Below are 19,901 nucleotides of genomic sequence, written 5' to 3' on the forward strand. Positions count from 1 at the left end.
ACTGATGAGCCCAGGCCCTGGAGACATCTCTTGCCTTGCCACGCTTGGGGAAATATGGATTTCAGCCCTGGGTTTGGCCACCACCACATCCTCCCCCGTCCCACTTTTCTTCTGCCTGTTTGTATTCAGTCTAGACGATTCATTTTTATTTGTTGATGTTCTGCCCTAGCCTGGGGCAACTGTGGTGAGGTGGGAAGAGCACTGCAATCGGAGTCAGGAAAGCTGGTTTAAATTCTGGCTTGGCCATTTACTGGCTGTGAGTCGATTCGGGCAAGTTATTTACCCTCTCTGACCCTCATCTACCAAGTAGAACTAATGAGCCCCGTCTCCAGGGTGGCTAAAAGGAGGAGACAGGGCCTGGCACAGGGGAAGAGGCCTCTCTGTCCCTCACCCCCACCACCGACTCTGAGTTCCCCTCTCCTCACCCAGCCCTGCTCAAGTCTCCACCTGTCAAAAAGCCTGTCTACCCACCACTCCCGCCAGTGCCAGCCATCACCTACCTCCATAGTCTTGGGATAAAACAAACCCTCAGTCACCAGGCTTCAGTTTCAACAATGTCAGTCAGATAACAAATGTTTATTGAGCATGTCCCAGGCACGTTCTAGGAGCTGGAGATACAATGTACAACATTGAACAAAACAGATAAAAATCTCTGCCCTCACATTGCTTGCATTCTAGTAGTGGGGGAAATAAGAGGAGGGGTAAATTTTAAAGCAACACTGTCCAAAACGGTAGGCACCAGCCTCATATGTATACTGCATACTTGACATGTTGCTACTCCCAATTGAGAAGTTTGATAAAAGCAAAATACACATCAGATTCGAAGACTTAATACCGAAAAACATAAAATCTCTCATTAATCATTTTTATATTGATTCGATGATATTTTAGATATGTTGGGGTTAAGTAAAATATATGATTAAATTAAACATCACCTGTTTCTTTTTACCTTTCAACATCTGGCTCAGAGAACACTTTAAACTACATACATGGTTCATTCACATCATAGTTCTATTGGACAGACCTGTTCTAGAGTATGTTAGATGGTGGCATGTGCTATGGGAAAAAAAGAAGGATGGTGAAAAGAGGACCCCGAGTGCAGAGGAGCCCGAGTGCAGGGTGTTGATTGTAGATGCAATATAGTCAAGCAGCCTTGCTGAGATGGTAACAAAACTTAAAGGTGAGAGAGCCACGCATGCCACACCTGGGGGAAGAGGACTCTAGGAAGAGAGGACCGCACATGCAAAGGCCCTGAGGTGGGAGCGCACCCGCGAGGAACAGAGAAGCCAGTGTGGCTGGAGCTGAGTGGTCAAGGTGGGGTCAGAGGTCATTGAGTTGGGGAGATCAAGGCAACACAGATGGTGCAGGGCCTTTTAAGGCCATTGTATGGACTTTGGCTTCTTTCGCCGAATAAAACGGAGTCTGCAGGGTTTTGAGCCAAAAGGTAATATGATTCAGCTCACATTTTAACAGGCTCACTCTGGCTGATGAGAATGCAGGAGAGAGAAGAATCTGGAAGGCCAGTTGGAGGCTCAGGCAAATATCCCCTTGGGATGACAAGAGCCCCGACCTCACAGGTCTTGTGGATTGTGTTAACCAGCGGAAGAGCCACAGGTGGAAAGCGCTTGGAAAATGAGCACTTAACTAGAACCAAAGCTGCACGACGGCAGGAACCTCGCCTCCCTAGTCCCCCCCCACCCAGTGTGGCCAGGAGAGGCAGGGGGTGCCCTCCCTGATCAGCCACCGAAGTCACCTCTACCCTCCTCGGGGTGTCTCCCACGGGAGGATTACAACCACCTCCCTGCAGAGGTGCTCCCTGTTTAAAACCCCTCACGTGCTGCTCATCCCCAGGTCATAGGCTCTTGGCACCATGGGTGCGGCAGGCAAGGGCTATTCCTGCCTCTCTCTCCCACCTTCATCCCCTCACCCACTCCCCTGCCTGAGTCCTCCCTCCATGCCTTTGCTCACACTGCCCCTTCTGCCTGGGATGTCGGCTTCAACCCTTCCACCCGCCCCTCCATGTTCTGTCTCCTCCTTCACACTCTTTAAGGGGCAGCCTAAAGGTAATATAATGAGCAGACCTCCCAGACTCCACCACCCGCAATCCATCCCCACTCCCAAGCTGGATCAAATGCCCCCATCATAATTTATGTATTTTTCTATTTGTGGATTTATAGTTCTGTGTCTCCTCGCCCACCCTCACCAGATCCTTGAGGGGTGGAATTGTATCTTATTCATAACGGCATCCCTTGCCCTGGCACGATGGCTGGTGGCCCAATAAATATGGTTTGAAGGAATAAAAGAGGCTAGAGAAGTGGATTTGGAAGCACTGTTCATAAATGCCAAAGACCCAGACAGCTTCCACCTTCCCCGGGCCTGCAGGAGAGCTGGGCCTACGCAGCAAGGCAGGGCAGGGAGTCCCCTCAGGGGCAAGTGGAACCGTGGGCCCAACTTCCAGAGGCTCAAGGAACTCCAGGACTACTACGTAAAACTAATTTATACCCTGGGGGTACAGGCCCCACACAAGCACCCCCTTCCCATTCCCAGCCCCCTCCTGTCCTCTGGGAAACAAGCTCAGAGACATGGCCAGTTCCTTCCCTGACAAGGGACATTGCCTGGATCACATGACTCCTGAAGGCAGCTCTACTCATCGCAGGGCCCTTGGCTCCTATCTAAGGAGCTGTCTCTCCCTCCCCCACTTCCACAGATGGCAGAAGATGAACGAGCTCCCCCAGGACGGGCCCAGCCAGAATGGAAAGACTCTGGCCCCCGGCACAATGAGGTGGGTCACCCCGTATCCTACACGCTTGGAACCCCTTTCCCAGGCCTCAGGCAAATGCCATGTTTCCCATGGGAGGAGGGAAAGGGGGCAGGAGGAAGTCTGGAACAAAGATTCAATGGAGAAGGAGAAACCAGGAGGAGCTTTGAGATCAGAATTAAATTCTTTAATACAAAATGCTTTTTTTTAAGATATATCTGTATTTCTTTGTTGTTGTTTAAAAATAAATATGTACTACGGAATATCTCGAAAAACTGCACTAGAGACAAAGATGTGATGTTAATATCTTTTTCCCCCACAATTATTACGGATAAACAGTAGCACCAATAAATAAATGATAACAAATATTAAAATTAAAAAAGGAGAGAGATTTAGTATGTAGAATTCTCTATTTTTTCTTGTTTTGTTTTTACATATAAAAAAACAGAATAGCAATGTCTATCAGAATCATATATACATAAACATATATATATATATATTATATATATATACACAAACACAAGTTGCCAAATATATATATAGTATGTAGATGTATATTGAAACCTTATTTCAAAGGAATGTGTGGTGGGGAGCCAAGGGAAAGGGGGGGGCAGAACTGAGTGTTAGCAAAGCAAAGTATCTGCTCAGGACAAGCTGGTGACTGTCACCGACCAGAGCAAGAGAGATTGGAAACAGGGATTTTATACACAAAGACCAGCACAAATAAGAGAGAGCGAGACAGCAAGAGATGGATCTCATAAATAGTTGAAATTAAATATTAACCAAGAATACTGAAAAAAACCCTACTCTTTAATTAAATTAACTGTTTTAATTTCTAATTAAAAGGGCATATTAAATAACTACCATATATAAAACACTTCTCTTTTCTCTGCCTCCAGGGTGGGCACCGGGGCCCTGCCCTGTCTCTCTGTGCCGCAGGGAGGGTCGGGTTGGGGGATGGAGGTGGGTTAACCACACACACACACAGCCAGGTCTCCTGGGGGGACAGAACTAGTGGTTTCAACGGTCTGAGGACATCGGGCCCTCCTGGGCTGCGACGGGGAAGCAAAGCTGGGAGAGGGCCAAGGCAGGAGGCCCTTCCCTCGGAGGATCAGCTGCCACTGGGCGGCCCTTCCTCCACCAACGTCTCTCTTCTCTTCGCCAAGGCATGTCAGTGGCCTCCTGGGCATCTCGGAAGCGGGTGAGAGGAGGTGAAGGCTGCCCAGACTCCTGAATCTTCCAGGCAAGTGCCCCTGGGGGCAAGATGCCCGTGCAGCACGTGGAGGGGTTCTCCAAAGCACAGCAGTGTCCCGAGGCTCCCCCAAACTCCTGGTCAGAGCCAGCGTCCTCGTGCCCTGTACCTGTTGCCTGTCTTTCTGTCCGTTTGACTCGGGATAGAGGCTCGGGGCCAGGGCTGGGTTTGTCGGTGTTTCCAAAAGCAGGCCAAATTTGCCCCCGTGCCCTGGCCTTGCGCGTCCCCAGGCAGGTGAGGGGACCCCGGCTTCCCTAAGAGGGATAAAAAGATGATGCCAGAGTCTCTCCTTCCATCCTCTTCCCTGTCAGGACCTGGGTGGGGGTATTCTCCTCCCAACTCAAGTCCACAGCAGTCAAATACATCCAGTGAAGACACCAATAACATTAGCAATGTTAACTTAAAAAAAAAGAATATATATATTTTATATATATATATAAAATATATATATTTATTTTTATATATTTTATATATATATATAAACGTATGTATGTGGGTGGGTGTGTCTACAGGAATCCCAGAAATAAAACTCTCTAATCTTCCGGGCTCGGTGATTTAGCAGCAAGAGAAATAAAATGGCGATCCAATTCCAAGAGGGACCGTGCTGGGTCACCCGCCCGGGAATGCTTCTGCCGGAGTCTTGTGCTCCGGACCCAAAGTGCTCTGCGCACAGCCTCCTCTTCCTTCATGTCAGGTTTCTGGATTCAGGACTGTTCTGTTGATGGTGGTGGTGGTGCGGGGGCAGCGGCTATGGGTCATTCTTTCCTGTCAGTCTTTCCTGGTGAGACGTCTCGTTCCCGAAACCCTGAGGGAGGCTCCTTCCTCCCACCCAGCTCACCGCCTTGGCTTGTCACATCTGCAGAGAACGGGAAACAGAGGCTGGGGGTTAGGGCCAGGGGAGGAGCCCCGGTGGGGAGGCTGCAGCCTCCCCTTCCTGCAGCCCGAGGCCAGCAGGGGAGAGGACAGAGAAAGCGCAGTCCTGCCTCTGGGAGAGTGGCAGCTACGTCCGGGGCTCCCAGTCTGCCCTCTGGAGTTTACAATCTAGCTGAGACAAGACAAAGACAGAATGACATCTCATCACAAGCAACAAATGAACACGTCCCAAAGAACAGTCCCTAGTTGACATTTAAGAGCTGACAGGTGAGCAAAGTTGGACCAAGTTAGTCAGCAAAGCCTCCCTGCAGAAGGAGATGTTTCAGGGCAGTCCCTATGGTGCTGGTTTGGGGGAGTGAGTTGGGAGAGCAAAGGATAGGGCCTGTGCAGAGGCCAAGCAGGCCAGGAAGCTGGGGAAGTGAGGCTCCCAAGAGAGGCGGAGCCAGCAGGGCTTGGGGCCCTGGGAAGGTGAGAGACACACCTCCCCTCGCCATGCCCCCCGTCCTGGCCTCAGCTGCAGGCCCCAGGTACCAGGCTGCCTTACCTTTCCAATATGCTATTTAACTTAGGGTCGGGGAGGCAGAGGGGACTCCTAGAACTTTCCCATCATGCCCCTGCACCTGGGCTGCTCGCCTTTTACCCTCCCCACTTGAAGAGAGGTCAGAGCAGGCCCTGCCCTTCTGAGAGCTTAGGAATGGGGATCCTAAGCCTCCTATTTGAGGACTGAAATTCCCCCATACAGCCAGGTGAGAGGATGGGTTCGGGTAACTTCAGTTAGCCCCCAGGTCACTGCAGACATCCCCCTATCCCATCACTGCAGAATGATCACCGTGGTAACCCTAAAATGGCAAATCCCTTATCTTCTCGGAGGTCCCTGGGAGATGTGGAGACCCCTCAGCCCCCACCCCAGCACTAGTGTACACTTCCTGCCTTCACGTACCGCCAAGATAGACAGAACCCACAGTAACACCCCCAGGGCCCGGTCCCCAGCCTCCCTGACACTCACAAGCCACAGGAACACAGGAGACGGGGGAGAGAGCTACACTCCAAGGACCCTGTTAACCAGTGAGGCATCTGGACTAGCTGGGGGCACCCTGGCCCTGCCCGGGAATCCCCATAAAAGCCTCTCCTTCCTGGGTGAAGCTTACACTGGCCCAGAGGGCTCCCTGCCTTTGAGCACAGGCCAGACGAGTATAAACACCAGTGAGGCATCAAAAGATTGCCAGCCACCTGTCACGGCCCCGTGCTCTTGCCCTCACCCCTGAACTCGGTCATGTATTCACTCACGCACTTGACACTTCCTTGGTCCCTGGTGTGAACAAGGGACAGAGGCACAGATGCCTGGGGTGGGAGTGGGGGGTCACACAGATGAATAAAACCTAGGCCCAGGTGTGAGGAGCTCACAGCCTAATATTAGGAGAATGGGTGTGGCTCCCTCCCTCCACCCATCCTAGGGGCATTTGGAAATAGGTGGGCTGTTCGGGGTTGTCGCCGTGATGACAGGAGTATTAAGGTATCTAGCGTCCCCTGATGTTAAATCTCCTATCTGCCCTAAACCAACAGGCAGAGCCCACGCCCTCCAGGACCCCAGTCTGAGGATGAACTCAAGCCCTGTCCCCAAGGAGAGACACTGAGGGGATGAGAAACCCAGCGGTGCAGACCTCAGAGGCGGTGGCGAGGCCCCCAAGTGTTTGCGCTTTGTAGAGGCGCATCCCCCCACGCCGGGAAGGGCCCTCCCTATTAGCAGCAGAGGTAGGAATCACGACGTCAGAACCAACAGCCACTACGAGCAGGACCACAGGACACAACACTCAGCCTGCGTCCACACCACCACAGGAAGCCACACTGGCCTGCCCACTCACGCAACCAGGGCAAGCTCTGAACTGGCCCTGGCGGGCCGGCCAGCACCCGCTGCCCAGCGCAGGGGCCCCGCGAGCAGAGAAGGCGGCAGCCACCAGGCAAGCAGCTAGAAGCTGAGCAAGCAGCTGGCCCCTTTCAGGTGCGCTTTCGCTCGCTCTCGCTCGCTCGCTCGCGCGCTCTCTCTCTCTCTCTCTCTCTCCCCATCTCTGTGCAAAGCCCCTCTCTGACTTGTTCGCCCTCTGGGAACCAACCTGCAAGTACGTTCGTTTAACTCAAGCTGCCTCGCCTTGCAACGCGAGTCTGTGTTTTTGCAGGAACATTTACACGTCTGCGGATCTTGTACAAACAAATGCTTTCTCCGCTCTGAGCAAGGCCCACAGGGACTGCAAAAGGCAAAAGGAAAGACATCTAAGCTAGAGCGTCAGCAGAGAGAGAGAAAAAAATCCATGCAACACCCCAGACCACGTCAGCAGCTGCACCCCACCCAGCTCACGGGCCCCACACCCTTCCACGCCCTGGAAGGGTCCGACGCCACAGCGGAAGACAAGAGAGAGCGGCGGAAAGAGGCAGCACTGGCTAGGAAGCCTGCCCGCAGGAAGAGGCGGACGCACACGGGCAGAATGCAAGGACAGGGGTGCTGTAAGGGGCAGCGCTGTCCCACGGGCACAAGTGCAAGTCTCGGGCCACAGGGCCCCAACGGCTACCACCCCCGAAAAAGCACACCTTCACTCTCCACCTGCTGGGGACGGCAATCGGGGCCACCTCCTCCCTGTGTGAAGGCTCATGCCCAGGCCCCTCCACCAAAGTGGGGGCTGAAGCAGGGAGTGACGGCAGGCTAGGCCACAGGCTAGGCCACTGCTGGCCAAAGGGTCCCCCACAGCCTCAAACCCGGAGGAAGAGGCCACCCTACAGGAGGGCTTCTGTGGGTGCCATGGGTTGGGCTGGAATCGGGGGCTCTCCTCCAGAGGCCCCAAGTCCACAAGGAGGGGCCGCAGCGGTGTTTGACGCCACATCCTCCTTCAGCCAACAACGAGCTGCCTCACCTCATCCACGCCCCTTCCTCACGCCACGTCTGCCCTCCACACCCCCACCCCCAGCTTCCAGAGAAGTGCGGAAGCCTAGAGCAGTGGAAACCAGTTGGGTGAGCAGGCATCAGCGCCCGGCACCCGTGCCAACATGGGCCCGCCACCAGTGCCCAGTGGGTGAGGGAAAGGCGGTGGGTGCCCAGCCAAGCCAGAGGCCCCTCCCTGAATCCTCCAGGCCCACTCTGCCCACCCGCCCACCCCCGACCCTGGACCAGCAATGCCACCACCACATCTACCCATCGGTGCCAATTAGTGGGGTGAGAGTGAGAGAGAGTCACTAGGGAAGAGGGAGGATAGGAGCCAGGGAAGGGGAGCAGGAGGGAGGCAGGGTTCCAGGGTCCTGCAGGCGGGAGTTTGATTGGGGGCTGGGAGGCTCCAGGAGACGAGACAGCGGTGGCACCACGTACGCGCTCCAGGATTTATACCGGGATTTCTTGCGCTTTCTTTTTTGCCCCTTTCCCTTTCCTCGAACTGATTTTCTGGAAAATAAAAAAACAGAGACAGACAGAGAGAAAGCAAGGGGGTAGGGGAGAGGAAAGGAAGCAGTGAGGAGGGCAGGACACAGGACATGCTCCGAGGCACGAGGGAGAGCTTGCACACGTGCACGCACATGGGATGGGCCGGGGCGGCAGGCACTCAATGGCGCCTTCTTCTCACTTTACCCTTGGGCGGAGCGGGGGGTGGGGGGGCGGCAAACCCAGCTCCTAGCAAGGCTGTGTGTGTGGTGCGGGGAGCAGAGGCTGGGTGGAGGGCACTGGACCCACAGGCCTCCATGCTCATGGTGTCTCCTGGTCCCAGGCAGGGGGCAAAGCCTAGGGGGCAGGCTCTCTGCTCAGCATCCCTGAACAAGTCTGACCCTGAAGGTCAGGGGCCATAAGAGGTAGGCCAGAGTTTGGGGAGAAGGTCAGAGACCTGACTCGATGGGGGGTGAGGGAAGGGTGTGCAGGCTGTACTCCAGGCACCTTCTGCCTTCATTTCCAAGTACCAGAGCGAGGGGTCCCTCCAGGGGCCCTGCCTCTGTGAATCCCAGTGTAGGGGAGCAGCTATCTTGGGAGCTGGCGCAAAACCAAGGGTGGCACATGAAAGGCGCCAGCCAGCCCGGCCATAACCTGGGCTGAGAGGCGGGGCCCCAGGCAGGCGGCAGGGTGGGGTGGGAGTTAGGGAGGCGTGGGGAGGGGGGCCTGGGCGGCATTTGGCGAAGCGTCCTCTCCCCAGCCTGTCAAAGCCTGCTACACCATCTCACCAGACTCTCTTTGGAGACGAGGCGAAACCCCACTCTCCCTGTGGGCAAGGCAGGCGTTTGGGGAACAGGCAAGGGCGGCAAGCTGAAGCCTGTCCCCCTCAAGGGAGCCAGCCCTCTCCACACCTGCCCGGCCCCAGAGAATGCCCCTCAGGATGGCTGCCACATGGGACAAATGAAGGGGAAGGGATGGAGGAGAGGGGCAAGTCTGTTCCCTCTCGGGAGAAAGTTCTGGAGGAAGGAAGGTCTTCATTCACACGCGCACAGACACACTCTCTCTCTGAGCCTCCTGTCCCCAATCACTGCTCAGCAATCCTGAAGTTGGGGACTTAGGGAAGAGGCAAGGGGTTGAGGTCTAGGGGGCTTCAATGTCACCAGAGCGTTGGGGGCAGACAGGACGATGGGTGGGGGAAGGGCAGAGGTGCTCTCTCTCAGTCTCTTCCCCTGCAGGCTCTCTCCCGTGCCAGCCGCTCGCCCTGTCTTGAAGGATCACCGCTGCCAGACCTCACCCCCTGCTCCATCCTGACCTGACCCTCCACACTGAGCAACTGAAAGCCTCAGGAAATGGCCAACATTCACCTCTTTCTCCCCGGCCAAGGGGGCTGAGCGTCTCTGGCCTGCCTCACTCCCGCAGGAGGGCATGCACCAACAAAACACCCCAGCTGGCCCCAAATCCAACCGCACCACCACTGCAGCCACCAATGAGGCCATTTCCTCTAACACACAAAAGCTGGCCTCTCTGCCACCCACTCCCTCTCCCTGCCATGGGTGACAGGAGGCTAGAGCAGGCCCGGGAGCCAGCATCCACAACAGGTCCCGACACGCCAAGACCGCAAGTCCTGGCCGGGAATGGCCCGGAGATGCATCGTCTCTTCCAAAGGAAGTTCCAGCACCAGGCTGGGTTTTGTCAGTTGTTCTAGAGCCATAATCCTGGAGTTTGCTCCATCCCATTGCTGCCACCACAAGTCCCCATGAAACCAACTCTCAGACCCAGTGAAGCCATCAGACCCCCCTGAGAGAGGAAGCCAAGAGCCCCAAACCAAGACAACCAGCCAAGTAGAGGGAGAAGAGGGAAAGTCATGGCCACTTACTTTTCTTGCCTTGCTCTATCTTTCTTTGGTCTGCAGTGGGTAGAGAAAGAGAAAAGAACAAAACAGAGAGGAGTTCAGATGGTGATGGTAACGAGAATAATAATAATAAAATAAAAACTTAACATAGTATTTATGATACATCGGTACAGTTTTAAACTCTTGACATATAATGACTCATTTAATCCTTATAACAATGCTAAGCAGTACATACTATTATTGTGCCCATTTTACAGATGTGGAAACCGAGGCACATTGAAGTAATATCGAAATGCCCACAGTTACACAGCTGGAAGGTGGAAATGGGCTAACAAGTGGAACGTACTTAACCCTGGCCTAGAGTGGGCCCCCTGAATTCGTTCAGCAGCCATTCGCTGAACAAATGACTCCGTGACTCCATCCTTACCTGCATTCACATTTGTTGTGCTGTAGGAAGCTCATCTCTCCTATGTGCTGGCCTTGGTGAGGTTTGATCCGCATAATCTGGAGGAAAAGGAAGCAGATCACAGCGGTTAGTGACCCAGCCAGCCATACCCAGGTGGGAGACCCCATGGTTCCTGCCATTCAGCACCCAGGGGTTCTACAGAGCAGGGAAGGGTGGTGGAAGTACGGGGGGACCAGGGGCTCTACCAGAAAGAGCCTCAGGCCCCCCCCAACTCCCCCTACCCCGCTGACCTCGAGGAGCCCCTGCTTCTCTTGAGGGCAGACATGGCTGCAGGGTTGGCCAGGCTGGGAATTTGGGTCCTGGGTTCTTGCCACTCCCCATCCCTCCCCTCCTCTTACCCCTCCAGGCCTCACCCTACCCCCAGTAACTACCCAAGAGCCACCCACCCCTCCCTGGGGTCTCAGAGTTCCCTCCAGCCCCATCCAGGCTGAGATGTGCCCCATCACCAGGCAGTACCAAACGACTGGCTTTTTAAACTCTCCACAGACCAGGCTCATCCAGCTTCCCACACAGAGCCCCCAGGGAGGGAGGGCTCTCTCCCTCCTAGAGAGGAAGGGAGGGGCTCCTGTCACAGGTGTCAGCCCCCTCCTGAGCTCAGGGGACAGAGGTCAGGGAGGAGGAGGAGGTGGTCGGGGCTTGCTGGAAACCTGGGCTCAGAAATGCAAGCATCTTTTTCTCCAAAGAGGGTAAGACCTCCACATCTCCCCTTGACTGACTCAGGGGCGAGAGGTGGGCAAGGCAAGCCTGGCTCTTCCCTTCGAGAGCTGCCCAGGAGAGGGCCGGGGACCACCTGTCGGCAAAGCCTAATGCCCCACCCACCCACACAGCCCCTCCTCCGCTCCCCGCAGGTGCCCACCTGCATGGTGATGTTGAACTCTTCGGTGGGCACACACTCCAGACCCTCGTCATTGCAGCAGCCCCCACACCGCATCAGGGGCACACAGGACGGCTTGAAGATGTACTCGATCTCATCGGGGTACTCCTGGAAGATGTCCACCAGGGTCTCAATTGGACGGCAGTAGCTGCGCTGGTAGACGTCCATGAACTTCACCACTGCATGGCAGGGGGTGACACATGAGCCCAGCAGGTCACGTTAGAGGTGGCCGGCCCTTCTCTCCACCCAGCTCTGTAAGGCCGCTCCTTTCTGTGAGAGGTACCCACTACAGTCCTTCTGAAAATCTAACTTAAGTCTCTTGGCTGTGGCTGAAGTCCTCTCCTAGCTTTCCACCACCAACACTGATAAAGGCCTGTTTTTACTGCAAAGATCACATGGCTCTGTCAGGTTCTAAGGGAGTCAGCCTGCACATCTGATCCCCTAGCCTCGCCATGACAGCCAAGCCAATCCCTAGGTCAACCCTGATGCCAGAGGACAGTCTGAGTACGAGTATACCTGTTGGGGGTCTCTAAGCTTCCCGTGAAAGGAGGAGCAGCCAGCTTGGCAAACCCGCTCTCCATTTCCCTCCAACTCCCCACAGCAACTGCCCTACCATTAACCGACAACCACTTACTGAGCACTTCTTATGTGCTGGGCACTGTGTACAGGAGTCCATAGATGTCACCCCAAACAATTCTCCCCCCCATGGTACTCTGAGGTTCTAGTAGGACCCCCCATTTTACAAACGGGGAACTAGAGGCTTACAGAAGCTGAGTAACTGGCCCCAAGGCCACACTGCCCGTAAGTAACAGAGTTAAAGTCAACTCTGACATCAAAGCCTTCCCAAGCCAACATCCTGTGAAACAGAGGGGAAGCATCAGGGGGCACTTTGCCACCTGCCAGACCCCCTCCCCAGACTCGGGCTGAGGAGGTGGTGGGCACTGGCACAGGGGTTGGGTCTGCCTGGAAACAGCAGGTGGCTATGGGCGGGAACACTGCTGGCCCTGCCAGCCACCGATAACCCCACCCAGGAGGGCAAACTGCTTGCATCATGGAAAAAACGGTGCCGCCACTGCAGTCACGGAGCATTTCTAGAAGCTGATCTGGAGGGAGACCAGGGTAAAGACAACTTCCCAGGCTGGCCGTGGAGCCTGGGGTGCACCGGAGCATGAAGGGGTAATTCTGGGCCACAGAGGTAGGGCCCCTGAGAATAAATAAAGTCAGGACTCTGAATGGCTACTCCAAATTGTGGCCTGGCCTGCCACTCCCCATCAGCCCTCCACCACCACCACAGAGCAATCCTGTCCCTGAGATGAGTTTCCCCTGAATAGAAGGGAAGAAGCAGCATCCAGCCAGCGAGGAAGCCTGGGCTCTGGCCAGGACTTGGTGTGACCTTGGGACAGTTCCTCCCTCTCTAGGCCTCAGACTCTGCACATCTGTGTAAGTGGGTTGGGCTGATCTCTAAAGACACTGAAACAGAGGTTGAAGTATAGGGTTCTGCCTTCCATCTCCAGCCCTAAGAACAAGCGCCCTTTTCTCAGCCCAGGAGACACAAGGTTAGAGCCCCACCAAGACATCTGAAGGGCATACCCCCAGCTGCCTCTTCCCAGAGGCCACAGCTGAGCCTCTCCTCACTCCTCCCTCCAGAGGGGTGAAGGAAGATGAGCCTGGGTGCTGGGGAGGGGGGTATATATAGTGGATTAGGGAGAATGTGAGGAGCTGAGGGGAAGTGGGGAGGCTGTACGTGTGAAAACAGGAAGGAAAACACTGGGGGCTCCCAAGCCAGTCCTTGGCCTTGCCTGAGGTCTCTGCTTCCCCATCCAGACAATGGGCACAGAATTCCCCACCGCTACAAGGGTTAGGCTCAAGCATCATCAAAAAGAGTATAAACAAGACCAGGGATCTGAAGAAGTCCTTTTGTAAGCCAGGTCTATATTGAAGAAGATGACTAATCAAGAATTCTTGCCCTGACACTGCGTCCTGGCTGGGGCTAGAGGTGGCCAAGCCTTCAGGGCCACAAGGACAGGACAGCAGAACAGTCTGGCCTGGGTCATGGCAGTTGGTAGCTGATGGTAAAAAGATCCAGGGTGGGAATTCCTTGGAAAAGCTCCCCGGCATCCTCAGGGCCCACAGGAGGTAGAGGGGGGTGACTTCACCGCACCCTTCGCACCCCAGCCAATACCTCCAAGGAAAGCTGTCCTGCTTTTGCTCAGGCGTGGGCGCACATACACTCCAACTTCAGGCTTCGTGGTTTTCCTTATTTCTCTAAGACAACCTTTACCCCAGCAAACAAAGACCGTTTGTCTTGCCTCTCCCAGGCCTCAGAGAGAGACCAGTGGAGGCTGAGGCAGGGTGGGTGCACCCTGGGAGCGGAGGCCTGTCAGTGGCACAGGTGGGGAAGCCAGACCCTGGGTCAAGGAAAGGGCTCCTGAGTGAGGAAGGAGGCAGAACTGGCCAGGCGTCACCACCAGCCTGGGGAGTAGAAACACTGCCCCTGGCCACCATCCGGGCCACTGGATTTGGGTCAGGGAAACTCGCCTGGAGGAAGACCCCAGGGCCGTCCCTTCTCAGAGGTGGGGAGCTGGGGGAGTGGCACATCGGGCTGGAGCAGAGGCCACATAGCGGGGAGAGCCAGGGCATCCCTAGAGAAATGGGAGGATCTGTACTCCAAACCGCGGCAAACAAAAGGCAGGCAGACTCAGGCTGGGCAGAGGGGCGGGGCTCCTGGGAGCTACAGCCAGCCCTCTGCTGGACCAAGAGGGAAGTTCACAAGCACCCAAACCTACTCCCCAGGAGGGCAGGGGGAGGCTGTAGGGCTTTCTCTCTCCACCCCCAAAGGAATGCCAAGTGGGGGGAGGGAGTTCCATGAGCCTGGGCCCTCTGCACCTCCAGCTCGTACACAGCCAGCAATCTAGACAGCAGGGGTCACAGCCTCTGCCACACAGACCCCACAGGTGGAATCTGGCTGGGTTGGAAGTGACATGGAGTATCCATCCTCCCCTGGGAGCAGGGGCGACAAGGGACACCTCCCCTGACACCTGGGATCCTTGAACACTATTTGTCTTCCTGGTCTGTGCTTGCAACTCCCTCTCCAAATAAAATTTTACTGGAAAGAGCAGAAGAAAAAGACCACAAGTCCTATTTCTGGCCGTGGTCTAAGTAGTACAGACAGAGTGCTCCAGAATGGAAGGGTTAATCTCCCGGAGCTCACCTTTTCCTTTCTAGATCCCCAGATTCCTGTGCCCCTTCCCCACCCAAACCCCAACAGACCTGAGAAGGAACTGGGCCTTCCCACCCATCCCCTGGGGGATCAAGGGACCCCCCCCCATCCGTGTGCAGGGGTGGGCGTGGGGGGGGACTTACCTTCGTGAGGTTTCTGCTCTCCTTCTGCCATGGGTGCAGCCTGGGACCACTGAAGACAAAACAAAGAACGAAGAATGGGCATGGGCAGAAGCAGGGATGCACAGACCCAGCCACCCCGCCCCTGCTCCCTCTTTAAGTCCCTCCCAGCCCGCAGCCTCTGGCTTCCCCGGGGCTTCTCAATGGAGCAGGGCACCTCCGGGGGCTCTCCACAGCACAAAGCACCACCCCTGGACTGCTCCAGTTCTGAAGCCAAGGAAGATAAAGACTGACCAGATATTGGAGGGGGGGGGGCTCAAAACACAGGAGGAAAACACCAGAATTGCTGTGCTGCCCAGGCCCCTGCCCCTCCCCCACATTTCCCTTTCCCAGCCCTCACTGGCCCCTTGCTGAGCTAAAAGAAGTGAAGTCTCTCAGCCCCCCTGACTCCCTGGTCCAAAGCCACGGGTAAGTATTAAGGTCAAACAGGAGGACAAATTTGGACTGGGGCAGGAAGGAAGGACTGGGGGCGAGAAAAACAACATGGTGACCTTCTCCTGCTGACATAACAAATACCAGGGTGCGCTGTTGCTGTGGGGGGGGCGGCACAGAGGACCGAAGGGCACCAAGCACCCTCCCCCATCCAAACTCTTCTATCCTCAGGAATACTTAGCAAAGCCACAGGTTGCCTAGAGGGTAAAACATGGAAGGAAACCCTGGGGGAGGGGAGGGCCCCATTTTTCCCTGCGCACCCATCTCCCTAGAGCCTGAATTTATCTCCAAAGCCCCGAGCCTCGGGCTCCCACCTTGTTCCCTGGTTTCTTCTCCCTCCCAGACTGAGGGGGTTCCCAAGTCCCTCTCACCTGCTGGACACCTTCCTCAAAGGCAACCAGGGAAGCCTTTTATGCCTTAGCACTGCCCAACCCCTAGGGGGCCCCCTGCACTACCTAGGCCTGAGGCCTCTCATCCCTCCCCGCCCCCACCAGATCATTCCTCCCCTCCCCAGAAGCTGTGAAGGTCAACTAGCCCAACCATGTGGACCTGACAGCACCCCGCAGGCAAAGGCTTCTCCCAGCCCTTCCAGAGGGTCTCCAGTTGTCACCAACTGCCCACCCCACCTGCCCCTCTTTTGGGGCAGATCCCGAGCAGCAGAGCTGCGCTCTAGCCCACAGAACTGCAGACTCCGCAGAGACTCTGTCTGTCTGTCTCTCTCTTTCCCACCTCCCCCCCACAATACACCCCAGACCCCCAGCCTTGCCTCCAGGGCCAAGGTCAGATAACAGTTTCCAGGATCCCAGCTGGAGCCTCCCCCTACAGTTCCCTCAGGGACCCCCCTGGAGTCTCTGCCTCAGCCCCTCACCCATCTCCATGGCACCCCCTGGCTTCCCTCTGCCAACATTCTGCCTATGCCCTCCACTCCTCCTGGGCCCCAAAGAGCAAAGGGATCAGAAACTTCATACCCCCTCCAAGTCCAGGGGGCACTGGGAGGGGCAGTTCTGGGCGGGGAGGGGCCAGGTGCCCTTCTCTGGGGGCCTCTGAAGGTCACACTGTGGCCAGGCGGCCTCTCCTCCCCCTCCCCCCCCCTTGGAGGCCTGGAGCCAAGGCCTTTGTGCCAGGGTCTGAGGAACTCTGGGTGGCAGCAGGGACCCCAGCCCATTTTCTTCCTTCCGCCACTCTCTAAGGGGATTCTGTAGCTAAAGGAAGAGCGGAAAAGGATCCCTTAGGTGGTTTTGGGAAGCAAGGTGGGTGGGCAAGTTTGGAGTTCCGAAAAAACCACCTGCTCCTGCTCCAACGCCCATTTCACCAGAACAAAGTGTGTTTGCACGGCTGGCAGGAGCTCCCTCCAAAGGTTCGGGGAGGGCTAGTCCCACACGGCCCATGTCACAGCAAATTTCAAACCATTTTTCCAAAAAGTGTAAAGTGGTCTAGAGGACCCTCTTTAAACCCTCCCTTAGGCCACCCCCATAAAAGCTAAAGCACAGCTCACTCGGAAGTGTGGGGGAGGGGAGGGAAGCAGACTGTCACGAAGTCGGGACTTTAGGTTGAGTCTCGACAAAGCACCCGGCTGGGCCCAGGCAGCCCGACTCCTGACAGCGATCATTCTTTTCCCGGACTCTGAGGCCGGGGAGAGGTTAGATGGGTCTTCTCAGCAGAGGGGAATAAAAAATAAAGAGGTGGCAGGGGCTTCTCTTCGAGCAGAGAGGAAATGGGGAAGGGACGTTAGGAAATTCCTCCTAGGAGGGGATTAAGGGCTGGGGACAGCGGGAAGAAATAGGGGTGGTTCTCCGGGTCCTCTGCAAGGGACTACCTCGAGAGGTCACCTTCCCGCGGAGGGCAGGCGGGGGGAGGGGCGCCGCTCGCCACCCCGGGTTCCCCGCTCGGGCCGCCGCGGCTCCGGGAACACGCGGCCGGCCAGGCCCGGGCTGATGTAATCGGCTCCGCGCCGCGCGCGCCCGGCCGGGCGGGGGAGGGCGGGCACCGAGCGGGACGCGAGCTGGGACGGGCGGGGGTGGTGCGGCGCAGGTGGCCCGGCGGAGAGGGGGGGGTCCCAGCAGCAATCCACCCCAAAACTTTTCCCCAACTCGAGGCGAGGGCCGCAGAGATCGAGCGGCAGTGACAGCAAGCCCCTCACTCGCCTGCACCCTGCCTCCTCCACGCTCTCTGCCCTCCCCCGGTCCAAGGTCCGAGCACCCACACCCCCGCCCGCTGGGCTCCGGCTCCCGCCCCCGCTGCCCGGACTTCCAGTTCGTCGGGGACCAGCGGCCGGGAGCAAACTTCAGCCGCCAGCGGCAGCGCAAGCCCAGCCCCCTCAGCTGCCTCCTCCGGCTCCCGCCCTCCGCTGGTCGGCCCAGATCCTACGTGCGGTAACTCTGGTGGGTGGGCAGGGCCCGCGTGGGCGGTGAGACTCTGTCCCGGTGTCCTCCCACCTAGCGCGCGCCCCCTCCCCCTACACGTATGAAGATAGAGGCGAAGCCGCGCGTCTCGTGCCCAAGGACCCGCGTGGGGCACTGAGCCCCCACGCGCGCACTCGCATGCACGTCCCCAGCCGGGAGAGGCGCTCGCAGCGGCCCGCGGCGCCAGGCGGGCACGGCGGCTTACCTTGGCATGGTGGAGGTACAGCAGCAAGGCAAGGCTCCAATGCACCCAAGAGAGCAGAAAGTTCATGGTTTCGGAGGCCCGGCCGGGGCCGGCGCGGCTCGCGCTCCCTCTCCGGCTCGGGCTGCGGGGCGGCCCGCTCTCCTCGGCGCCCAGGCGGGCGCCTCTTCCTCCCGGAGCCGAGGCCCGGGCCAGGGCCTGAGGCGCGCGCGCGGCTGGAGCACTGTCTGTGCACACAGCCGCGTCACCCGTCCATGAGCCCGGCTTCCGAGAGCCGAGTCGCCACCGCGGCCCCCTCTCCTCTTCCTTCTCTTCTTCCTCCTCCCCCTCCTCGGACTGCGGCTCCTCCCGGCCCGAGCTAGCACTTCTCCCGGTTCCGCTCGGCTCGGCTGCCCCGGCGCGGACCACGGCTCCTCCGGAGCGAGAACAGCCCAGAAGTTGGACGAAAAGTTTCAGTGCAACGCCGCGAGCCCCGACCCCCTCCACCCCGCCTCCGGGCGCGGGCTCCGGCTCCTGCCCGCGGCTAGCCGCCGCGTCCACCGTCGGCCGCCGGCCGGGGAGGAGGTGGGCGCTGGGGCAGGGGGCGGTGTCTGTCTGTCTGTCCGTCAGCGCGGCTGGTCCGACGTGGGATCCTGAGGGGGAGGGCTCGCGCCGCGCTCTGGCGGTCACCCCCAAAATCAGGTCACTCACTTTGCCCCTGTCCCTCTCGTTTCTCGCTGGCCAGCGCGCGCTCTCTGACCCGGTCTCTCTATCTTCCTCCACTTCTCTTTGGAGCTCTTGCTACCTCTTCTCTGCTGGTTTCCAAAATCCGAAGTGATTTGGGGGAGTAAAGGAGCAATCTCCCCAAACGGTCGACCCGATTTAGCGGGGAATGGGAAGCAAAAATAAATTAAAAGGGGGAAAGAATACGGTTTTTTCCAAAAAAAATGTTTCAGAATAAAAGGAAGAGGGTAAACCCTGGATAAATGAATATCAAATTCCAGTGCGGAGACTCCTGGCTGGTGACCCCGCTGGTTCGTCCGCCTCGCCGATGCGTCTCCTGACCGAGCGCCGCTGCCGCCGGCTCCACTCGCCCCCCGCGCCCCGGCCTCCTTGCAGCCCGGCTGCCCCAAGCCTCTGCGCTCCTCACCGCTATGAGCAGACTAAAAAGAAGGCCTGGCCCCGCCCCGACACGCCCAGGGGCGGGAACAGGCCCAGCCTCGGCTCCTTGAGTCCGTCCCCTCCGCGCGTCTTCGGCCCCTGGCGCTGCCTTCGCCTGGGGACCCCAAGCGAAGCCTGGACCCCCACCCACACCAGCGAAGCGAAACCTCGACCCCCACCCAAGGTTCACAGCCTGAAAATTACCTATGCGCCCCCCTTTGCCCGGAGACACACACGCCCGCGCGGTATTTGGGGGGAGGGTACAGGAAAGTGAGGTTATGTGCGGACAGGACTCGAGAGCTATTCCCTCTATGCTGGGAATATTGGAGGGGGCAGGGGTTTGGGGGAGTCGGAAGGGGACTGGTGGAAAGAGGGACACACAGATCTACTGGAATCCTGGGGTGACCCCTGGCCTTCTCCCCCGCTCCAACACTCTCAGCTACCCCCCCACACACTCACACGCGTCCTCACTCTCACGCAGATGCTGCTCTCCCTCTCCCAAGTTCACCCAGCTTCCCTGTGGTGGCTGAGCGCCCCCTAGTGACTACCGTCTGCACACCCCAGCTCCGGTTCAAGAGGCCTCAGGAAGAGGGTTGAGGGAGATTACCCCTGGTATCCCCATTTCTGACCTCTCAAACAGTGGCATGTTTGGGACTCAAATGGCCCCATGTGCACAGAGCCCAGTGCTAGGCACAGAGGGCATGATGTATCCATCTGGACACTGTGCCCTTCTGGAGCCCTCATCTGGCCTGCTGCAGCCCACAGGCTGGGGTGACTGGGGTCCTTTGGGAAGTGTTCAGGGAGTCTTCCCTGGGGAGGAGTATTTGGCACCGTGTTCGTGGGGCTGAGAA

The 19,901-nt window shown here is 57.3% G+C and overlaps 1 protein-coding gene across 1 annotated transcript; it reads right to left on the bottom strand.

The window, feature by feature from the left end:
• Positions 1-541: 541 nt before the first annotated feature.
• Positions 542-18,690, bottom strand: VEGFA (vascular endothelial growth factor A; the record flags this gene model as incomplete). Its single annotated transcript, XM_022582006.3, has 8 exons — positions 542-4,866; positions 6,995-7,126; positions 8,236-8,307; positions 10,160-10,189; positions 10,563-10,639; positions 11,458-11,654; positions 14,839-14,887; positions 17,914-18,690. Coding segments are annotated over 8 exons (1,356 nt in total), but the record flags the coding sequence as incomplete, so codon positions are not given.
• Between the last annotated feature and the right edge of the window lie 1,211 nt (positions 18,691-19,901).

This window comes from Delphinapterus leucas, chromosome 10 (genome assembly GCF_059928025.1).
Source record: "Delphinapterus leucas isolate spDelLeu-1000000601 "Yukka" chromosome 10, BTC_Dleu_Yukka2, whole genome shotgun sequence".
Classification (NCBI taxonomy): domain Eukaryota; kingdom Metazoa; phylum Chordata; class Mammalia; order Artiodactyla; family Monodontidae; genus Delphinapterus; species Delphinapterus leucas.